At 48.5% G+C, this 16,839-nt stretch overlaps 1 protein-coding gene across 8 annotated transcripts in view; it reads right to left on the bottom strand.

Annotated features, from left to right (window-relative positions):
* Nucleotides 1–16,839, bottom strand: part of HECTD4 (HECT domain E3 ubiquitin protein ligase 4) — a 226,734-nt gene that overhangs the window by 16,301 nt on the left and 193,594 nt on the right. For 7 of the 8 annotated variants that reach the window (XR_009209060.1, XM_032168628.2, XM_058425553.1 and 4 more), the window contains exons 58-65: nt 16,707–16,837; nt 16,204–16,409; nt 14,421–14,600; nt 7,392–8,698; nt 6,266–6,473; nt 2,306–2,529; nt 2,063–2,214; nt 31–137 (exon numbers count right to left, since the gene is read on the bottom strand). Coding sequence is in view for 7 of the 8 variants with exons in the window: in XM_032168628.2 (XP_032024519.1) it covers nt 31–137; nt 2,063–2,214; nt 2,306–2,529; nt 6,266–6,473; nt 7,392–8,698; nt 14,421–14,600; nt 16,204–16,409; nt 16,707–16,837 (2,515 nt within the window). In the remaining variant the exon portion in view is untranslated. The remainder of the gene's footprint in view (nt 1–30; nt 138–2,062; nt 2,215–2,305; nt 2,530–6,265; nt 6,474–7,391; nt 8,699–14,420; nt 14,601–16,203; nt 16,410–16,706; nt 16,838–16,839) is intronic. The other variant, XM_058425552.1, reaches the window with a different exon arrangement.

The raw sequence follows: 16,839 nt of genomic DNA, 5'->3' as shown, positions 1-16,839 counted from the left end.
GCCCACTCCAGGCCCCATCTGCTCATTCACCTTCTTGTTTTTTGGTAGGTGACTTTTCTGGGTCCTTTTCATCTGGTTTGCTCTTTTCTGGTGATTTTGGCTTCACAGCCGGCTTCTTCTCACTTAAGGCAGTCCTGCTGTAGACCAAAGCACTGGAATTAGACTAATGCACGTTCACACCTCCTCCCGATAGGAAATACACAGCCTTGTACAGTCATTCATTCCTGCCCCCTCCTCCAACTTAGGGCTTAGGGCTCAGATAGGGCAGGGTTCAAGACCGCCTTTGTTCTGAGTGAGAAAAGTTCACTGAGCAAATTACAGGGACATACACATGCCTTAAAATATGAAAAACATTGTAGAGTCTCTTTTCAAACACTCTCTCTACATATTTTAGAGCTACACTGTTCAATAAGGTAGCTGCTAGCCAGATGTAGCTATCTAAGGTTAATTAAAATGAAATATAATCACAAATTCAGTTCCTGTTCACCCTTGCCACACTGCAAATGCCCCATAGCCAGCTGTGGCTAGGGGCTGCTGTACCCAACAGCACGGATATAGATACAGCACTGATTTCCACCAGCACAGAAAAGTACTATGGGACAGTCCTGATTGAAAAACACCATTTCTACATAATGAATTAACCTTTAAAAACCTTTATTTTTCTGGTTAAACAATTCCTCTAGAGATTCTTGCTGGGTAATATTTGCTATCAAGGTTTCATCTCTGTGTACTCGAGTCACAGACCCATATCTAAAGAATATTCTATTAAATTTATACGCATATCCACACATGGAATGTTATGAGGCTATTTTTTAAAAAAAGGAATGGGGAATTCTTTTTGTACTGGTCTGAAATGATTTCCAAAATTAGTATTAAATAAAAATGGCAAGGTGTGGACATTGTGTATGGTACCCAACACTGGGCATATGTATAGAATTGCTTCTGTATTTATAGAAAGGGTTTTTCTGAAAGGCTACAGAAGTAACCTTGCAGGCTCAGGGAGGGGAACTTCAAGGCTTAAGAATGGTCGGGAGGAAGAGTGGCTTTTCACTGCATATGCTTTTGAATTTTGTACTATTTTAGTCATTGAAAACTTAAGAAAATAATACATAGGCACAAATCAAAGGTCATGTACTCAAAAGTAGTTGCTATGCATGGGGCAATTTAATTTTTTCCAATAGGCACTATGCATTTCTTTTTCTTTTTTTTTGAGATAGGGTCTCGCTCTGTCACCCAGGCTGGACTGGAGTGCAGTGGTGTGATCATGGCTCTCTGCAGCCTTGACTTCTGGGGCTTAAGTCATCCTCCTGCCTCAGCTTCTTGAATAGCTTCTTGAGTAGCTGGGACCACAGGTGCATGCCACCACAGTCAGCTAATTTTTATATTGTTTTGTAGAGATGGTGTTTTGCCATGTTGCCCAGGTTGGTCTTGAACTCCCGGGCTTAAGGCATTATGCATTTTCTAATCTTCCTACAATAACTATGCATTACTGTGTGGCTAAAAGAAGCAGGATTAAAAAAAAAATACAACATTTCAGATGTTGTCTTCATTTAGATGGGTCGGCTTTCCAGCCTTCATGGTCAGAATCTGACCACACTTGTGGATAAAATGAAACTCTGATGTTCAACTGATGGAGCTGAGGACTGAGAAAGGAGCTCAGCAGAAAGGGCCCAGACACCCACCAGGCACAGTGGCTCCTGCCTGTAACCTCGGCACTGTGGGAGGCCAGTGCAGGCCGATCGCTTGAGCCCAGGAGTTCGAGACCAGCCTGGCCAACATGGTGAAACCCCATCTCTACAGAAAATTAAAAAAAATTAGTCAGGTGAGGTGTCATGTGTCTGTAGTCCCAGATACTCAGGAGGCTGAGGTGGGAGGATCGCTTGAGCCTGGCCGCAGTGAGCTGTGATTGGGCTGCTGCACTCCAGCCTGGGCGACAAAGCATGACAAAAAAAACCTGACACCGGGCTCCTCCACAGGAGCTGCTGCCCCCCAGGCTCCTGCTCAGAGGCCGCCCCCACATCTGCCCACAGGCCAGGCTGCCCAGGCTCCTTGGGGCACGCACCTGACGCTGTTGAGCACGGCCTTGTCCTTGGTGGGCGGCTTGGTGATGGGCCGCTTGGTGCTCACCACCTTCACCGGGTGCTGCTCCTTCCCGGCCTTGCTGTACTTGCTCTTGTCAAACTTGGGCTTTGGCACGCCATACTTCCTCAGGATCTGTGGAGCACAGAGGCAGCGGGGAGGCTTTCAGGTTCGCCCTGCGGGGCACCTGAGGCCTGGCCTGGGTATGGTAGGGACGGGCAGCTACCTGGGTGAGCTGATCCTCTAGCACCTTTTTTGGAGGCCGGACATTGGTGAAGAAGAGGTGGAGGAGGTTGCCTGGGGTCTGGGAGTTGATCTGCTCTTTGCTAAGATAAATGTCAGAGACTCTGATGGGCTTCGCTGGTGTCAGGCTCAGTGTCTGCTCTGAATGGGCACAGCTCTTAAATATCTCCGTCAGAACCTCTCTGGCCCCGGGCACCAGCTTCTCCCCTGTTGGATGGAGAGGGGACAAAACAATTCTGCTGTGAACATGCATCGGGACAAGCCCTGTGAGCATTCTGTTTCCAAACACTGTTTGAAAGGGGCAGTCGATGGACATTAGTGGAAGGACAAGCTGCCCACCAAAGCCTGGCTCCCTCTCTGGGCACAGCCCAGCACATGCCCAGCCTTCCTTGCCGTAAGGTGCGGCCTTGCAACCGTGCTCACTGTGGGATGTGAGCCACATGGGGGCCAGGCTGTTGTCCTCTGCATTTGGCCCCTACCTGGCTGCTCGGGGACGACAGGCCCCTCCCCGAGGGTGGGCACACCTCAGTGCTCACCCTCACCCTTACATCTGCAGGGAATTAACTTCCACTGGACTTAAGCCATTGTCCTCCTGGGGCTATTTATCATAGCAGTTTAGTCTAGAATAATCCCAGAGGATAGATAACGAGCAAGTATCTTTAGCGGGAAGTACGACTTGTTAAACAGGTGATCGCATTCTTAGGAAATATTCTTCAAAATTGGTGCAATGAGCAGGTGAAAAAGAAAGTTTTCTGACATACAAAAAAACTATCTATGAGCACCAGAAAAAATATTTTTTTTTTCCCCCCAAACAAGCACTCCAGAAGGTGCTCTGAGCTTTCCTAAGAGCCAGTCACGAACCTATCTGCATGCTCTCAGGAATCACTCCCTTCTCCCGGCAGCCCAGGTCCCTCATTCCCTCTGGACTGCTCCCTCTCCTGGGGAGTCTGGCCTAGGCCAGGCCCAGCTGTGGCAACTCCAGCATATCTGGGCGAGGGTGGGAGGGGCAGGTGCGTGGAAGAGAGAGGCTGAGCCCTCAGCTGACTCAGCAGAGTCACAAGTTAAAAACCTTCACATGAGGCCAGGTGCGGTAGCTCACACCTGTAATCCCAACACTTTGGAAGGCTGAGGCAGGTGGGTCACTTGAGGTAAGGCGTTCAAGACCAGCCTGGGCAACATGGTGAAGCAAAATACAAAAATTAGTCAGGTGTGGTGGCGCGTGCCTGTCATCTCAGCTACTCGGGAGGCTAAGGCATGAGAATCACTTGAAACCAGGAGATGGAGGTTGCAGTGAGCCGAGATGGGACCACTGCATTCCAGCCTGGGTGAGAGAGTGAGACTCTGTTTCAAAAAAAAAAAAGAAACAAACAACCCTCACATGAGGAGTGTACCTGGCACCATGAGGCAGATCCATGCAGTACCAAAAGACCAGGTACCATACGTGGAAAGTTTGACTGTAAAAGAACCAGGAACTAGAACTAAAATTCAGTATCTAAGTATATGAGAAGACTGGGAAAGATAATCATGGCAGAAAGACCTCAGGCTTCCTGTCAAGCAGACCTGACATCGACCTTGGGGGCAGCTGAGAGCTGAGGGGGCAAAACGCACGCCAATATGGGACAGGGCTGGGACCAGGGTGAGCTCACCGAGGCCTTTGCTCAATGCCAGGCAAGATTTAAGGAAACACCAAAAACCTCAGTCATTAAGATAAACAATACTTTACTGCAATATTTTAATCAGTCAAAATTAGTAGCACTCGTGGGCTAAAAAAAAAAAAAAAAATTGGGCACGGTGGCTCATGCTTGTAGTCCCAGCACTTTGGGAGGCCGAGACAGGCCTCCGCAGGATTACCTGAGGTCAAGAGTTCGAGTCCAGCCTGGCCAACGTGGTGAAAACCCCTATCTACTAAAAATACAAAAATTTGCCAGCATGGTGGTGAGTGCCTGTAGTTCCAGCTACTCAGGAGGCTGAGGTAGAAAACTGCTTGAACCCGGGAGGCAGAGGTTGTAGTGAGCTGAGACTGCGCCACTGCACTCCAGCTTGGGCTACAGAGTGAGACTCTGTCTCAAAAAAAAAAAAAAATTAATGTAAAAAAACCTCCACGATGAGCAAAATATTTACAGTGCTGTGCTGACCCATATCAGAGCCTGAGGAAGAGAAAAAGATCAGTAATGCTGATCCTATCTTTATTTAAAATTTTAACACTTTGCTGATCATGGATACTTTAATTTTGACTTTAAAAAAACTATACTAGAAAATTATTTCTCTTACTGACAGAGTTTTTTGGAGCCCCATTAAATTGTGTACCCAAGATCTCACTTACCTCACTCTGATCATACCTCTGAGAGAACATTTCCAGATTTCATGATTGGGGTAACCATTTTTTTTTTTTAAAGATGGGGTCACCCAGGTTGGAGTGCAGTGGCGTGATCTCAGCTCACTGCAGCCTCTGACTCCTGGGCTCAAGTGATCTTCCCACCTTAGCCTCCTGAGTAGCTGGGACTACAGGCATGCACCACCATGCCCAGCTTATTTTATTTTTTGTAGAGACAAGGTCTCACTGTGCTGCCCAGGCTGGTCTCAAACTCCTGGGCTCAAGCAATCCATCTGCCTCGGCTTTCCAAAGTGCTGGGATTACAGGCATGAGCCACCATGCCCAGCCTGGGGTAATAATTTAAAACAACAAAACCTCTACTCAATATTATATGTTTTGACTGGGCGCAGTGGTTCACACCTGTAATCCCAGCACTTTGGGAGGCCAAGGCGGGCAGATCACCTGAGGTCAGGAGTTTGAGACCAGCCTGGCTAACATGGTGAAACCCTATCTCTACTAAAAATACAAAAATTAGCTGGGTATGGTGGCGTGCACCTATAATCCCAGCTACTGGGGAGGCTGAGGCAGGGAGAATTGCTTGAACCCAGGAGGTGGAAGTTGCAGTGAGCTGAGATTGCACCACTGCACTCCAGCCTGGGTGACAGAGCGAGACTCTGTCTTAAAAAAAAAAAAATTACAATTTTATACTTCAAAAACACAGAACAACATAGCAACTCTATGATGAAATTTCAAACATTAAAGAATTAGATTAAGGCCAGTGTGATGGCTCACGCCTATAGTCCTAACACTTTGGGAGGCCAAGGCTGGAGGACTGCTTGAGCCTAGGAGTTTGAGACCAGCCTGGGCAACACAGGAAGACCCTCTCTGTACAAATAATAAATAAAAATTTTTTTTAAGGAAAAGAATTTTAAAAAGAAAAAATGAATAAAAAAAGGAAAAAAAGAGGAATTAAAAAAAAAAAAGAAATTAGTGGGGAAGCAGAGTTTACTCCACAAAAGAGCCACCAGAATGGCAAAGGGGCTGGAGAAAAAAGGGATGGAGCTGTGTCTTTCCCAGGAGTCCGCTTACAAGGGGGAGGCATGAGCTGTCTTCAAGCATATGACGAAATAATTACCAGCAATGTTCTAGCTGCACAGGACAGAACAAAATAAATACACTTGCACTTGAACCAGGGGAAGCCTGGCTAGACAAAAAGGAAAAAATGACTTGAATACAAGCCCACATTCAAGCCTGTTGCAGGTGGCGCAAAGCCACCCCTGGTAGCCTCTCCAGCTGGAACACGGCAGGCTTGTGGCAGGGGCTGCCGCCATGGCCTTCAGCACCCTGACAGCTGGGAGAAGGGGGAACATTTCTTTTCACATCATACAAAGATGCACACAATCAGCCCCCACTGGCAAACAATGGAGCCTCTTGTCCCATCTCACCAACACTCTCTGAATTGTTTTTAAAATCTGCAACTCAGGAGTAGCTGCCAATTTCTCTTTAATGCAAGATGTTAAAAATAGGGGACACTGGGAGAGGGGAGGAGATTTTAATGCAAATATTTTTCTGTGAGCCTAAAATTGCTCCACAAAAAGTCTACAGATTAAAAACAAATCCAGAACCCACCTTTAATTGACTTATCATTGAAATAATCTTCTAACCCTGGGCTCCCTTGAGTATCAAAGAGACTCTGATTTACTACAGACACGGTTAGAATCTCTTCTGTTGACATTTCCATCAATTCATCTTCACCATCCAAACTTGACAAACCAATCAAATCATTATTGTTAAATAAACTTGCTCGAATTTTCTCAATTTTGGCTCGGGATCTTATCTGTGTGAACAGAGAACAGGGTCAGGATTTGAGTAGCTTGACCATTCAGTGTGAGTAAACTCCTCCCTCCCACCTTTTCCTGGAAACCCTCTATTCGTCTGGAGAGATGTGAGAGCTGCCCGACTCCATTGAGGTGGACCTCCTGGGAAACTTTCTCCCACAGGCCAACAACAGTGACTTTTAGCAAATGACTCAACCTGAAATCTCTGTCACTAAACCCCGGCCAGGTCTGTGGCTTTACTCTGATTCCCAGGGAGGAAAAATTCATGCCTAACTCTGAGGAAGTCTCCACGAAGGAGGATGATGGATTCAAAGAAGTGATTCCAGGAAAGAAACCAGCTGCTTGATCCTTCAGCCCTCCTTGCAGAGCCTGCTGGGAGAGTAATGCATGCCAGTTCCCTACCTGTACTGTTATGCAAAAGCACAGAAAGGCTCTGATGCAGGATTTCTAAACAACGAGGCCTAAGAAATACATGGGATCCTGAAGTGGAACTATGACTCACTAGCATGCAGGTCATGTGAAACTCAGAATCACCTGGGACAAAATGGCAGGAGTCTATTCTCACGCTGCTCAGTAACCATCCCTCCTGCCAATGGCAACACCAAAAAGAACAAAAAGAACCCAAGGCCACTCAAGAAGATGCGACGGGGCTGAGTCAGAACGCACTGATGGCGCCCACCCACTGCAGAAGGCCAGGCCCTGAGCCCTCTGGCTCCCCTTTATTTCGTGACATGGGACTTAGTGTCACTCAGAGACGTCACCCCAAGCAGACTCACTGCTCATTCCAAGGGCTGCCCCAGGGAGCCCCCAACTGCTCCACCATTACCTACTAGGAAATAACTTTGGAAGATTTAAAGAGGCTTGGGGGATTGAAATGGGTCATGATTTAGTGGTTGCAGAGGCTTCAGAGCTGTTACCTCCACGACTGCGAAGCCTTTGATGGGGCGGGCGGTGAGGGGCTGGTTGTCCAGGGAAGGGACTGTGTACATGGAGCCCATGTCCGACACCGAGGCCGTCTCTGCATTGTCCAGGGGCTCCCCCAGGCTGCCAAGGCTGCCCAGGCTGCCGGTGCTGCACAGGGAAATGTCCAGGCTCTCCTGGCTGGACACCGCGTGGGGCTCCAACAGGCCCGGAGGGATGGGCAGCTCGAGGCCGGCAGGCAGCGGATCCACAGAGAGGTCGCTGACGGTTTGGGAGATGCCCTGGGAGCTGCAGATGGAGGCCTGGCTGGTGGAGGCGGAGGCGCTGATGCTCATGGCGGGGGTCAGGCTGCTGGACGTGCTGACCTCCATGCTGTCTGTGCCGGGGAAGGCCAGCGTCTTCTCCGGCTCAACTTTCCCGTCCCCGCCCTCGGCCTTGTCTTTTGGTTTCTTGGTGTCTTCTTCCTGCAGCGGGATGTAGATCTCGTCTTTGAAGACCCCGCCGTGGGCGTTGCAGGCCTTGCGGATGGCACCTCTGACTACGCCCTCGTCCAGGTGGGTGGGGATCCCGGAGATCACCAGCAAGCGGCTGTGGGCTGTGGGGCCCACCAGGGCCTGGCAGGCATCGGCGATGGCGTCACTCGTCACACCCAGCCCCTGTGGGTCCTTCCTGGTGAGGTGGCGGAGGATGATGAGCAGGGTGAGTGCGCGGTGGAACCACAGCATGTCCTCGGGCTTGCTGCCTCCGATGCTGAGCACGGTGGGGTCCGAGTCCACGGTGCGGGAGGACTGGCGCTTGCCCGACGAGGAGGCCTTTTCCCGCTTCATCTTGACTTTTTTCCTCTTGGAGAGGAGGCTGGGACTCTGTGGGGTCTGTCCTGGGGAGGACGAGGAGGAGGAGGACGAGTCACTGAGATTTGGGGCGGTCGCTGAGGTCACCCCGCTGGCTGTGACACTCATGTTAGTAGGCAGGGTCACTTCGGCCACCGCCAGGCACCCTTCCATGAGTGCATGAAAATACGTAGAGAACCTGCCCTGGTCGCTGGCCGCCGCGCCCCCGGAGCCCGCGCAGGCGCCACCTGAGACCCAGTTCTGCGTCTCCTCGTCGTACAGCTTGTGGAGCTCCGACTGCAAGGCCATCAGCATGGCCAGGCAGGGGTTCAGCTGGAGGGCGATTGAGGAGGACAAGCCAGCGGGGTGCCGCCTCTGCTCCAGGGTATGCACCGTGCGCAGGAGCTCTGCCAGGAGATGGAAAACAAGCTCCTTCACGCAGGCTGCCATGTCCGTGGTCCACAAGAAGTTTCCTGAGGCAAATGAAAATAGTAACAGTAATTACCATGCAGCACTGGCTATGTTCCAGGCGCAGTTCTGAGCCTGGAATCAACCCTCATAACAACTCTGTGAACAGTGACTGTGCAATTCAGTCCCTTCTTACAGATGGAGAAACAGAGGCTGGGAGGTGGAGGCCTGGCTGGAGGGCACACAGCTACCAGACACGAGAGCTGGGATTCAGAGCTGACAGGTCAGCTCCAGAGGTGACAGCTTTGACCCTTGTGCCCAATGGCAGGGTGCCAGCAAAAACACCATCATATTTTGTCTCAAAAGGTTATGCAGCATGTTGGTGAGAAGTCCCTAGAATAATGTTTCCCAAAGTACTGGATGCTTAGTATGGGGCACACAAGCCAATTTTACCAAACGGCACTGAAACACACACTGAAACCTTGTTCCTTTTAAACTCCTCTTTTAGTCCTGATTTTTGCCAACAAGAATGCCTTACTTTGAGGGTGGCATTATTTATTTTATTTTTCTTTATTGAGACAGGGTCTTGCTCTGTCACCCAGGCTGGAGTGCAGTGGCACAATCATAGCTCATTGTTGCTCCTAGGCTCAAGTGATACCTCAGCCTCCTGAGTAGCTGGGATTACAGGAGTGTAAGACCATGCCCAGCTAATTTTTGTATTATTATTTTTCTTTTGCAGAGACAGTTTTCATGGTTTTGCCATGTTGCCCAGGCTGGTCTTGAACTCCTGGGCTTAAGCAATCCTCCCACCTCAGCCTCCCAAAGTACTGGGTTTACAGGTGTGTGCCATTATGCCTGGCCATGATGAAGCTGGCATATTCTTTTTTTTTTTAATTTAAATTATTTTTTTAATAATTTTTTTTGAGAGTGAGTTTCACTCTGTCACCCAGGCTGGAGTGCAGTGGCATGATCTCAGCTCACTGCAACCTCTGACTCCTGGGTTCAAGCAATTCTCTGCCTCAGCCTCCCGCATAGCTGGGATTACAGGCTCCTACCACCATGCCCAGTTAATTTTTGTATTTTTAGTAGAGACGGGGTTTCACCATCTTGGCTAGGCCTGTCTTGAACTCCTGACCTACCTCGTGATCTACCCGCCTCAGCCTCCCAAAGTACTGGGATTACAGGCATGAGCCACTGTGCCCGGCTTGCTTTAATAATTTTTTAAGCTGCTTTTTTTGTTTGTTTGTTTATTGAGACAGATCCTGTCTCTATCACCCAGGCTGGAGTGCAGTGGCACAATCTCAGCTCACTGCAACCTCCGCCTCCCAGGTTCAAGCAATTCTCACGCTTCAGCGTCCAGAGTAACTTGAATTACAGGCATGTGCCACCACACCCAGCTAATTTATATATTTTTAGCAGAGATGGGGTTTCGTCATGTTGGCCAGGCTGGTCTTGAACTTCTGGCCTCAAGTCGTCCGCATGCCTCAGCCTCCCAAAGTGCTGGGATTACAGGTGTGAGCCACTGCACCTGGCCAAGGCTGGCATTTTTTTTTTGTTTTTTTGAGACGGAGTTTCGCTCTTGCTGCCCAGGCTGGAGGGCAATGGCGCGATCTTGGCTCACCGCAACCTCCGCCTCCCAGGTTCAAGCAATTCTCCTGCCTCAGCTTCCCGAGTAGCTGGGATTACAGGCATGCACCACCACACCCGGCTAATTTTGTATTTTTAGTAGAGACAGGGTTCCTCCATGTTGGTCAGGTTGGTCTCGAACTCCTGACCTCAGGTGATCTGCCCACCTCAGCCTCTCAAAGTGCTGGGATTATAGGTGTGAGCGACTGCGCCTGGCCGGCTGGCATATCCTTAAGAGAAAGTGGGCCAGAGTCCTAGAGCCTTTGACAGGGAACAGTATTCAGCTAGATTTTTTTTTTTTTTTTTTCTTTTTTATTATACTTTAGGGTTTTAGGGTACATGTGCACAATGTGACAATGTGCAGGTTTGTTACATATGTATCCATGTGCCATGTTGATTTCCTGCACCCATTAACTCGTCCTTTAGCATTAGGTGTATCTCCTAATGCTGTCCCTCCCCCCTCCCCCCACCCCACAACAGTCCCCGGAGTGTGATGTTCCCCTTCCTGTGTCCATGAGTTCTCATTGTTCAATTCCCACCTATGAGTGAGAACATGCGGTGTTTGGTTTTTTGTCCTTGCGATAGTTTACTGAGAATGATGTTTTCCAGTTTCATCCATGTCCCTACAAAGGACACGAACTCATCATTTTTTATGGCTGCATAGTATTCCATGGTGTATATGTGCCACATTTTCTTAATCCAGTCTATCGTTGTTGGACATTTGGGTTGGTTCCAACTCTTTGCTATTGTGAATTTTTGTGATGGCAACTATTTTCTTTGAATGTATGTATGTATGAATGGATGGATAGATGGACTGATTGATTGATTGAGACAGGTCTCATTGTGTTGTCCTGGCTGGTCTTGAACTCCTGGGCTCAAGCCATCCTTTTGCCTCAGCCTCCCAAAGTGCTGGGATTACAGGTGTGAGACACCAGGCTTGGCCTGTATTTATTTTTATGGGTACCTTTTAATTATGCCAGTAGATACTAATTTTGTATTTAGAGAAGTGATGTAAAGGTTTCCTTTCTTTTTTTTTTTTTGTGATGGAGTCCCACTCTGTCGCCCAGGCTGGAGTGCCGTGGCGCCATCTCGGCTCACTGTAAGCTCTGCCTCCTGGATTCACACCATTCTCTTGCCTCAGCCTCCCAAGTAGCTGGGACCACAGGCACCCGCCATCACACCCGGCTAATTTTTTGTATTTTTAGTAGAGACAGGGTTTCACTGTGTTAGCCAGGATGGTCTTGATCTCCTGACCTCGTGATCCACCCGCCTCGACCTCCCAAAGTGCTGGGATTACAGGCGTGAGCCATCGTGCCCAGCCAAGGTTTCCTTAAAACTAAATTTAAGTTTTAAAAAAGGAGTTGATTGCAATAAAAACTGTTAAGTAATGCTGGCTGGGCTTAGTGGTTCATGCCTGCAATCCCAGTACCATGAGAGGCCAAAGCAGGTGGGTCACCTGAGGTCAGGAGACTGAGATCAGCCTGGCTAACGTGGTGAAATCCCGTTTCTACCAAAAATACAAAAAAATTATCTGGGCATGGTGGCAGGCGCCTGTATTCCCAACTACTCAGGAGGCTGAGGCAGGAGAATCACTTGAACCCAGGAGGCGGAGGTTGCAGTGAGCTGAAATTGCACCACTGTGCTCCAGCCTGGGTGACAGAGTGAGACTCCATTTAAAAAAAAATAAGTAAGTAAATAAATGCTGACAGGAACAATTTGTGGACATGGAAACAATCATATAATGGTGGCATGATAACGACTGAAGTTTGGGAAACACTGTCTAGAACCACAAGATGGACCACACGTTTGTGCCAAGGTCTCCTTCATACCAGACGCATATCTTACATTCACATAGTCATGTACCCTGGATCTGAGTGGAAAGACAGAAAACTCACGTACGTGAGACACGATTAGGGATCATGAACATCTAAAGCCTGCGTTCCACTGAGCCAGCTGAGTCCTTACCCTGCAAAAGAGTGAACTGCAGTTTGCTACATCCAGATGGCTCTTGTACAGGATAAAAGATTACTGGCCAGGGGAATCCCAAGGGCCTGCTGAAGCTGACTAAGTCCAGCACCTACCAACAAGAGGATCAAGCTTCCTGCTCTCTCAGGACTGACACTGCTTGCGAATTCTGGTTGGAAACAAGTTTGTGACTGTCCTGGAACATGGGCTCTCATAGAACCTCCACAGAGGACAGGTGTCCATGCTCCCCTCTCCGCTGGGGCACAGGGTTAGGCCCTCAGATGCCAGAACTATTCATGTCACCTCCGTTGTCCTTGCTCTACCATTTAGCATTCATGTAAGACGACCTTGGAGAGAATTCTTCACCAAAATTGCACATGACGGCCTACGAGCTGAAACTCATTCTCAGACAGTGTTCTCTGCTTATGTCCCCCCATCCACTCCCTGGGTGTTTTTTATTTTTTGCAGAGAAAGGGTCTGGCTATGTTGCTTGATATCCTGAACTCAAACGATCCTCTTGCCTCAGCCTCTCAAAGTGCTGGATTACAGGTGTGAACCACTGCGCTCGGCCCTCCTAGGATGTATGAAAGAATTTGACTTGGTTGCCAACATTTAAAAATTGAGAAATTCACATCAACATTTGGATTCCTGGATTTTCTTGCAATAAGAAATTACGGTTCCAGGCCAGGCACAGCGGCTCATGTCTGTAATCCCAGCACTTTGGGAGGCCGAGGTGGGTGGATCACGAGGTCAGGAGATCGAGACCATCCTGGCTAACATGGTGAAACCCCGTCTCTACTAAAAATACAAAAAATTAGCCGGGCATGGTGGCGGGCGCCTGTGGTCCTAGCTACTCTGGAGGCTGAGGCAGGAGAATGGTGTGAACCTGGGAGGCAGAGCTTGCAGTGAGCTAAGATGGCGCCACTGCACTCCAGCCTGGGCGACAGAGCAAGACTCCATCTCAAAAAAAAAGAAAAAAAAAAAAGAAAGAAATTACGGTTCTGGCAGAAACAGGGCCATGTTCTCCTGTAGCAGTGGGTGACAGGACACGTGTCCTCTGTGCCTCCAGCTTACCAAAGACCCCTGCCAACTTCCTCTTTATTTCCCTTATTTAGCTGATCTGTTTGAACCCTGAAGGCACTGAAGGCATCCGAGTGTGCAATGTTTTCTGTTTTTTTGAGACGGAGTTTCGCTCTTGTTAACCAGGCTGGAGTGCAATGGCACAATCTCGGCTCACTGCAACCTCCGCCTCCCGGGTTCAAGCAATCCTCCTGCCTCAGCCTCCTGAGTAGCTGGGACTACAGGCATGCACCACCATGCCCGGCCAATTTTTTGTATTTAGTAGAGACAGGGTTTCATCATGTTGGTCAGGCTAGTCTCATACTCCCGACCTCCGGTGATCCACCCGCCTTGGCCTCCCAAAGTGCTGGGATTACAGGTGTGAGCCACTGTGTCTGGCCCGAGTGTGCAATGTTTTCTTCCCTGCAACATTATGGAAAAATTCAAAAATATAGAAAGCCTGAAGAAATTATACAGTAAATACCTGTGTACTTACCAGCTAGATTCCACTATAAACATGTTGTTGTATTTGCTCTACTACATATCTATCTACCCCTCTATTCATCCACAAACCCATCTTAGTTTTTGATTATTTCAAAGTAAGTTGTAGACATCAGTATGCTTCATCCCTAAACACTTAAGAAGGCATATCATTAATTAAAGTTTAATATTTATTTAGAATTTGTTTAGGTAAATTTGCATATGGTAAAATGCACAACTTTTATGTTTCTCATTCCATGAGTTTTGCAACCTTTTTGACCCTTTGAGGAACTATGCAGTTATAACCTTTCATTTTGCAACATTGTTCATTTCCACACCACCCTTCACCCCTAAAGTTACAATAATGGCGTATACTTCTGTTTTAAAGTAAAGTGGATAAAATTAATCTTATTTTCCTGGTTAGTTTCCAATCCTCAAAATAATGAAAATACCCGGCAAATCATAGATTTGGGAGTCTAGGTTGTACCTTAAGATCTATTCCCCAAGACCACTTCAAACGACAGCAGTCTGAAGGAGGCTGCAGCTGCCTGGGCTACCTGTGGCCACTCCCTACACCACCTGGCAAGCTCCTTCCTCAGGCACCATGCCAGCTCCACCCCCACCCTAGATTCCGATCCCCAGGGAAGGCAGCCTCACCTAGCAGCTCCACCACCTGCAGGAGGACGGATGTCGGAATGGTGTCAGGCTCATCTTCGGACTTCCCTTCACTGTCCTCTGATTTCCAGGACAGCAGCTGCTCTGCGAAGGCCATAGCCAGTGGGAACTCCAGGGGCAGGGAATGTAACACCAAGACTGCTCCAGGAGGTGGAGACACCCCTGCAAGAAGCACCCAGGAAGAAAGCAGGTGATTGGCAGCACCTGACCCAAATAAGCCTTACAAAAGGTCCTGCCGGGTGTGCATGTAGAAACAGTGCTGGAGAGCCCGCCCACTCATCTGCTCCAGGAGGAGGACACATAACTCCCGACACTCCGGACAGTGGGCTGCAGGGACACGAGGAGATGGAGGCCATCCCCCCAGGGAGTCCACTTACTGGGGTGGATTTGGCAAATGGGACAAAGGGCAGAGATGAGAACAGAGGACACACACTTGTCATTCAGTTAGATACCAACCAGAATGGGGAAAGTAAGTAACACTTTAAAAGATGCCTCACTGGGATATTCCCAGCTTGGTAAAGAAATAATCAGTCCTTTGGTATGGCTGCAATCCCACTAAGACCATTATGCTTATTACAGTGGACCAGCAAGGGGTCCCCAAGACTTAAGACTACTGGCACCTTGGGTTTTGATTATCTTATCACCTTTTGTCACTGCCGTGGCCTACGTGTGACCAAAGCTGTCTACAGTGAGAGGAAGAAGGTCCAAGGCTTGATCCCCCTCACATCCTGCACTGCCCCTGAAGCCCCTCTATAAACACCAGTCAGACAGAAGCCAGGGCATCAGAGGGCTTTGGACAAGTCAGAAGTGAACCACATTGGCTTGTATACTCTGGGGTGAATGTTTACATGGTGATAATTGTGGAATGACAGAGATCCTCTGTTTTAAACGTAAAGTTTAAAAAACCGCTAGTATAGGAAAAATACTATGAAAAACAGACTCTAATAAAAAAGACCATAAAGTTGTTTAGCAATGACCAAATCACTGAAGAAATGTCCTTTCATTTCATTCCCTAAGATGCATTGTCTCAAGGACTGGGGCTGTGGAGAAGCCCAGGCCTGTTATTTTGGCTAAAAGTTCACATATGTTTTCTGTCTCTGGCAAACATGCGTCAGTCTTGTCCTGTCAAGCATGCCGAGGAGGAGCAGTGGAGGCCTGTGACGAGGATTTCCTTTCTTTTCTGTGCATACTCAGACACAGAGCCAGCGGGCCCTGGTGCATACAGACGACAGGCAGTGACAGCTTCAGGGCATGTGGAGGCAGAGCCCTCATCTAACTCTAAAACGATGGAGGCTTCAAAAAATGCCCAGGAGATGAGAGCAATCGAGTTTCCAGTTAGTTGAGGAGCAGACGCTCACAGTGGCCAGTGCCCCGGGGAGCCATGTTGAGAATTTGGTTAATGAGAATTGAAGGAATGGCAACTGGGATTATCATAGCCTGAGCCAGCCAGCTGTAAGGATGCGATTGCTCTGGTTTTATCATTCTAAACAGACACATCTCAGCACATACTTGTGAAAAGAAAGGAAATCTCCACTGTAGTCTGGACAGCATCTGCCAGGCCTTCCCTAGGTAGGAAAGATAAGTCTTTTAATTTACTGCCTCTAAAAGAAGCAGCAGTTTCTTCTAGAAGAAGTCCCAAGAAGTCCTATTCTTTATCAATAGGAATTGGAACATGCAAGGTACAAAATTCATTATAGCTTCAAAAAGAAGGCAAGCGGAGAATGACTCCAGCTGTTCTCATCACGACAAGCTGCTGGAGACTCACCCAGTTTGATGTGGACCCTGTCTGTGGAGAGGACCACAGAGGGGTACTGGTCAGCGGTGGGGGGAGGTGCAAGCCCAGTGTTGGCCGGGGATGCGTCCCGCGGGTAACAGGCAGCCTCGATGAGGTTCAGCTGGCCATTTCGCTTCACTTTGTGGCCGAGGCCGTATACGAGCACCCGTGCCCACGGTGCCTTGTACAGAGAGGAGCTGAGAAGGAGGGATGGGTGGGTGTTAATACAGGGTCTAGCCACGCACATGGGGACAGGCAGCATTGCCTTCTCACCAGGGGACGTTAGATGAGAACTGGGCCCAAGTCATTTCCACCACACGTTAGAAGATCATTCTTTATAGACTAATTCCCCAAACATAGAAATATGGAGAGAACTGCAAGTCATTTGCATTAAAGAATCAAAGTGATTTGAATTTTTTTCCTTGGCCAGTTTCACCAGAGTTCATTTAGCTTTCCCCTCCCCATCACCATCTTCTTGAGAACAGGCAACTTACTCTTTGCGGAATCCAGACTGACTTTCTTTACAAGACACGACAACAAAAGCTGCCCCGGGGAAATTCACGTCCATGTTGACTTTGGATTCGGAAATTGGGAACTCTTCAGAGGGGAACTGCTCTGGTGCTGTCT

The sequence above is a fragment of the Hylobates moloch genome, unplaced genomic scaffold (genome assembly GCF_009828535.3).
Source record: "Hylobates moloch isolate HMO894 unplaced genomic scaffold, HMol_V3 SCAFFOLD_12, whole genome shotgun sequence".
Lineage (NCBI taxonomy): Eukaryota > Metazoa > Chordata > Mammalia > Primates > Hylobatidae > Hylobates > Hylobates moloch.
Note: the sequence above shows the minus strand (reverse complement) of the source record. Positions and strands in the feature narration are given on the sequence as shown.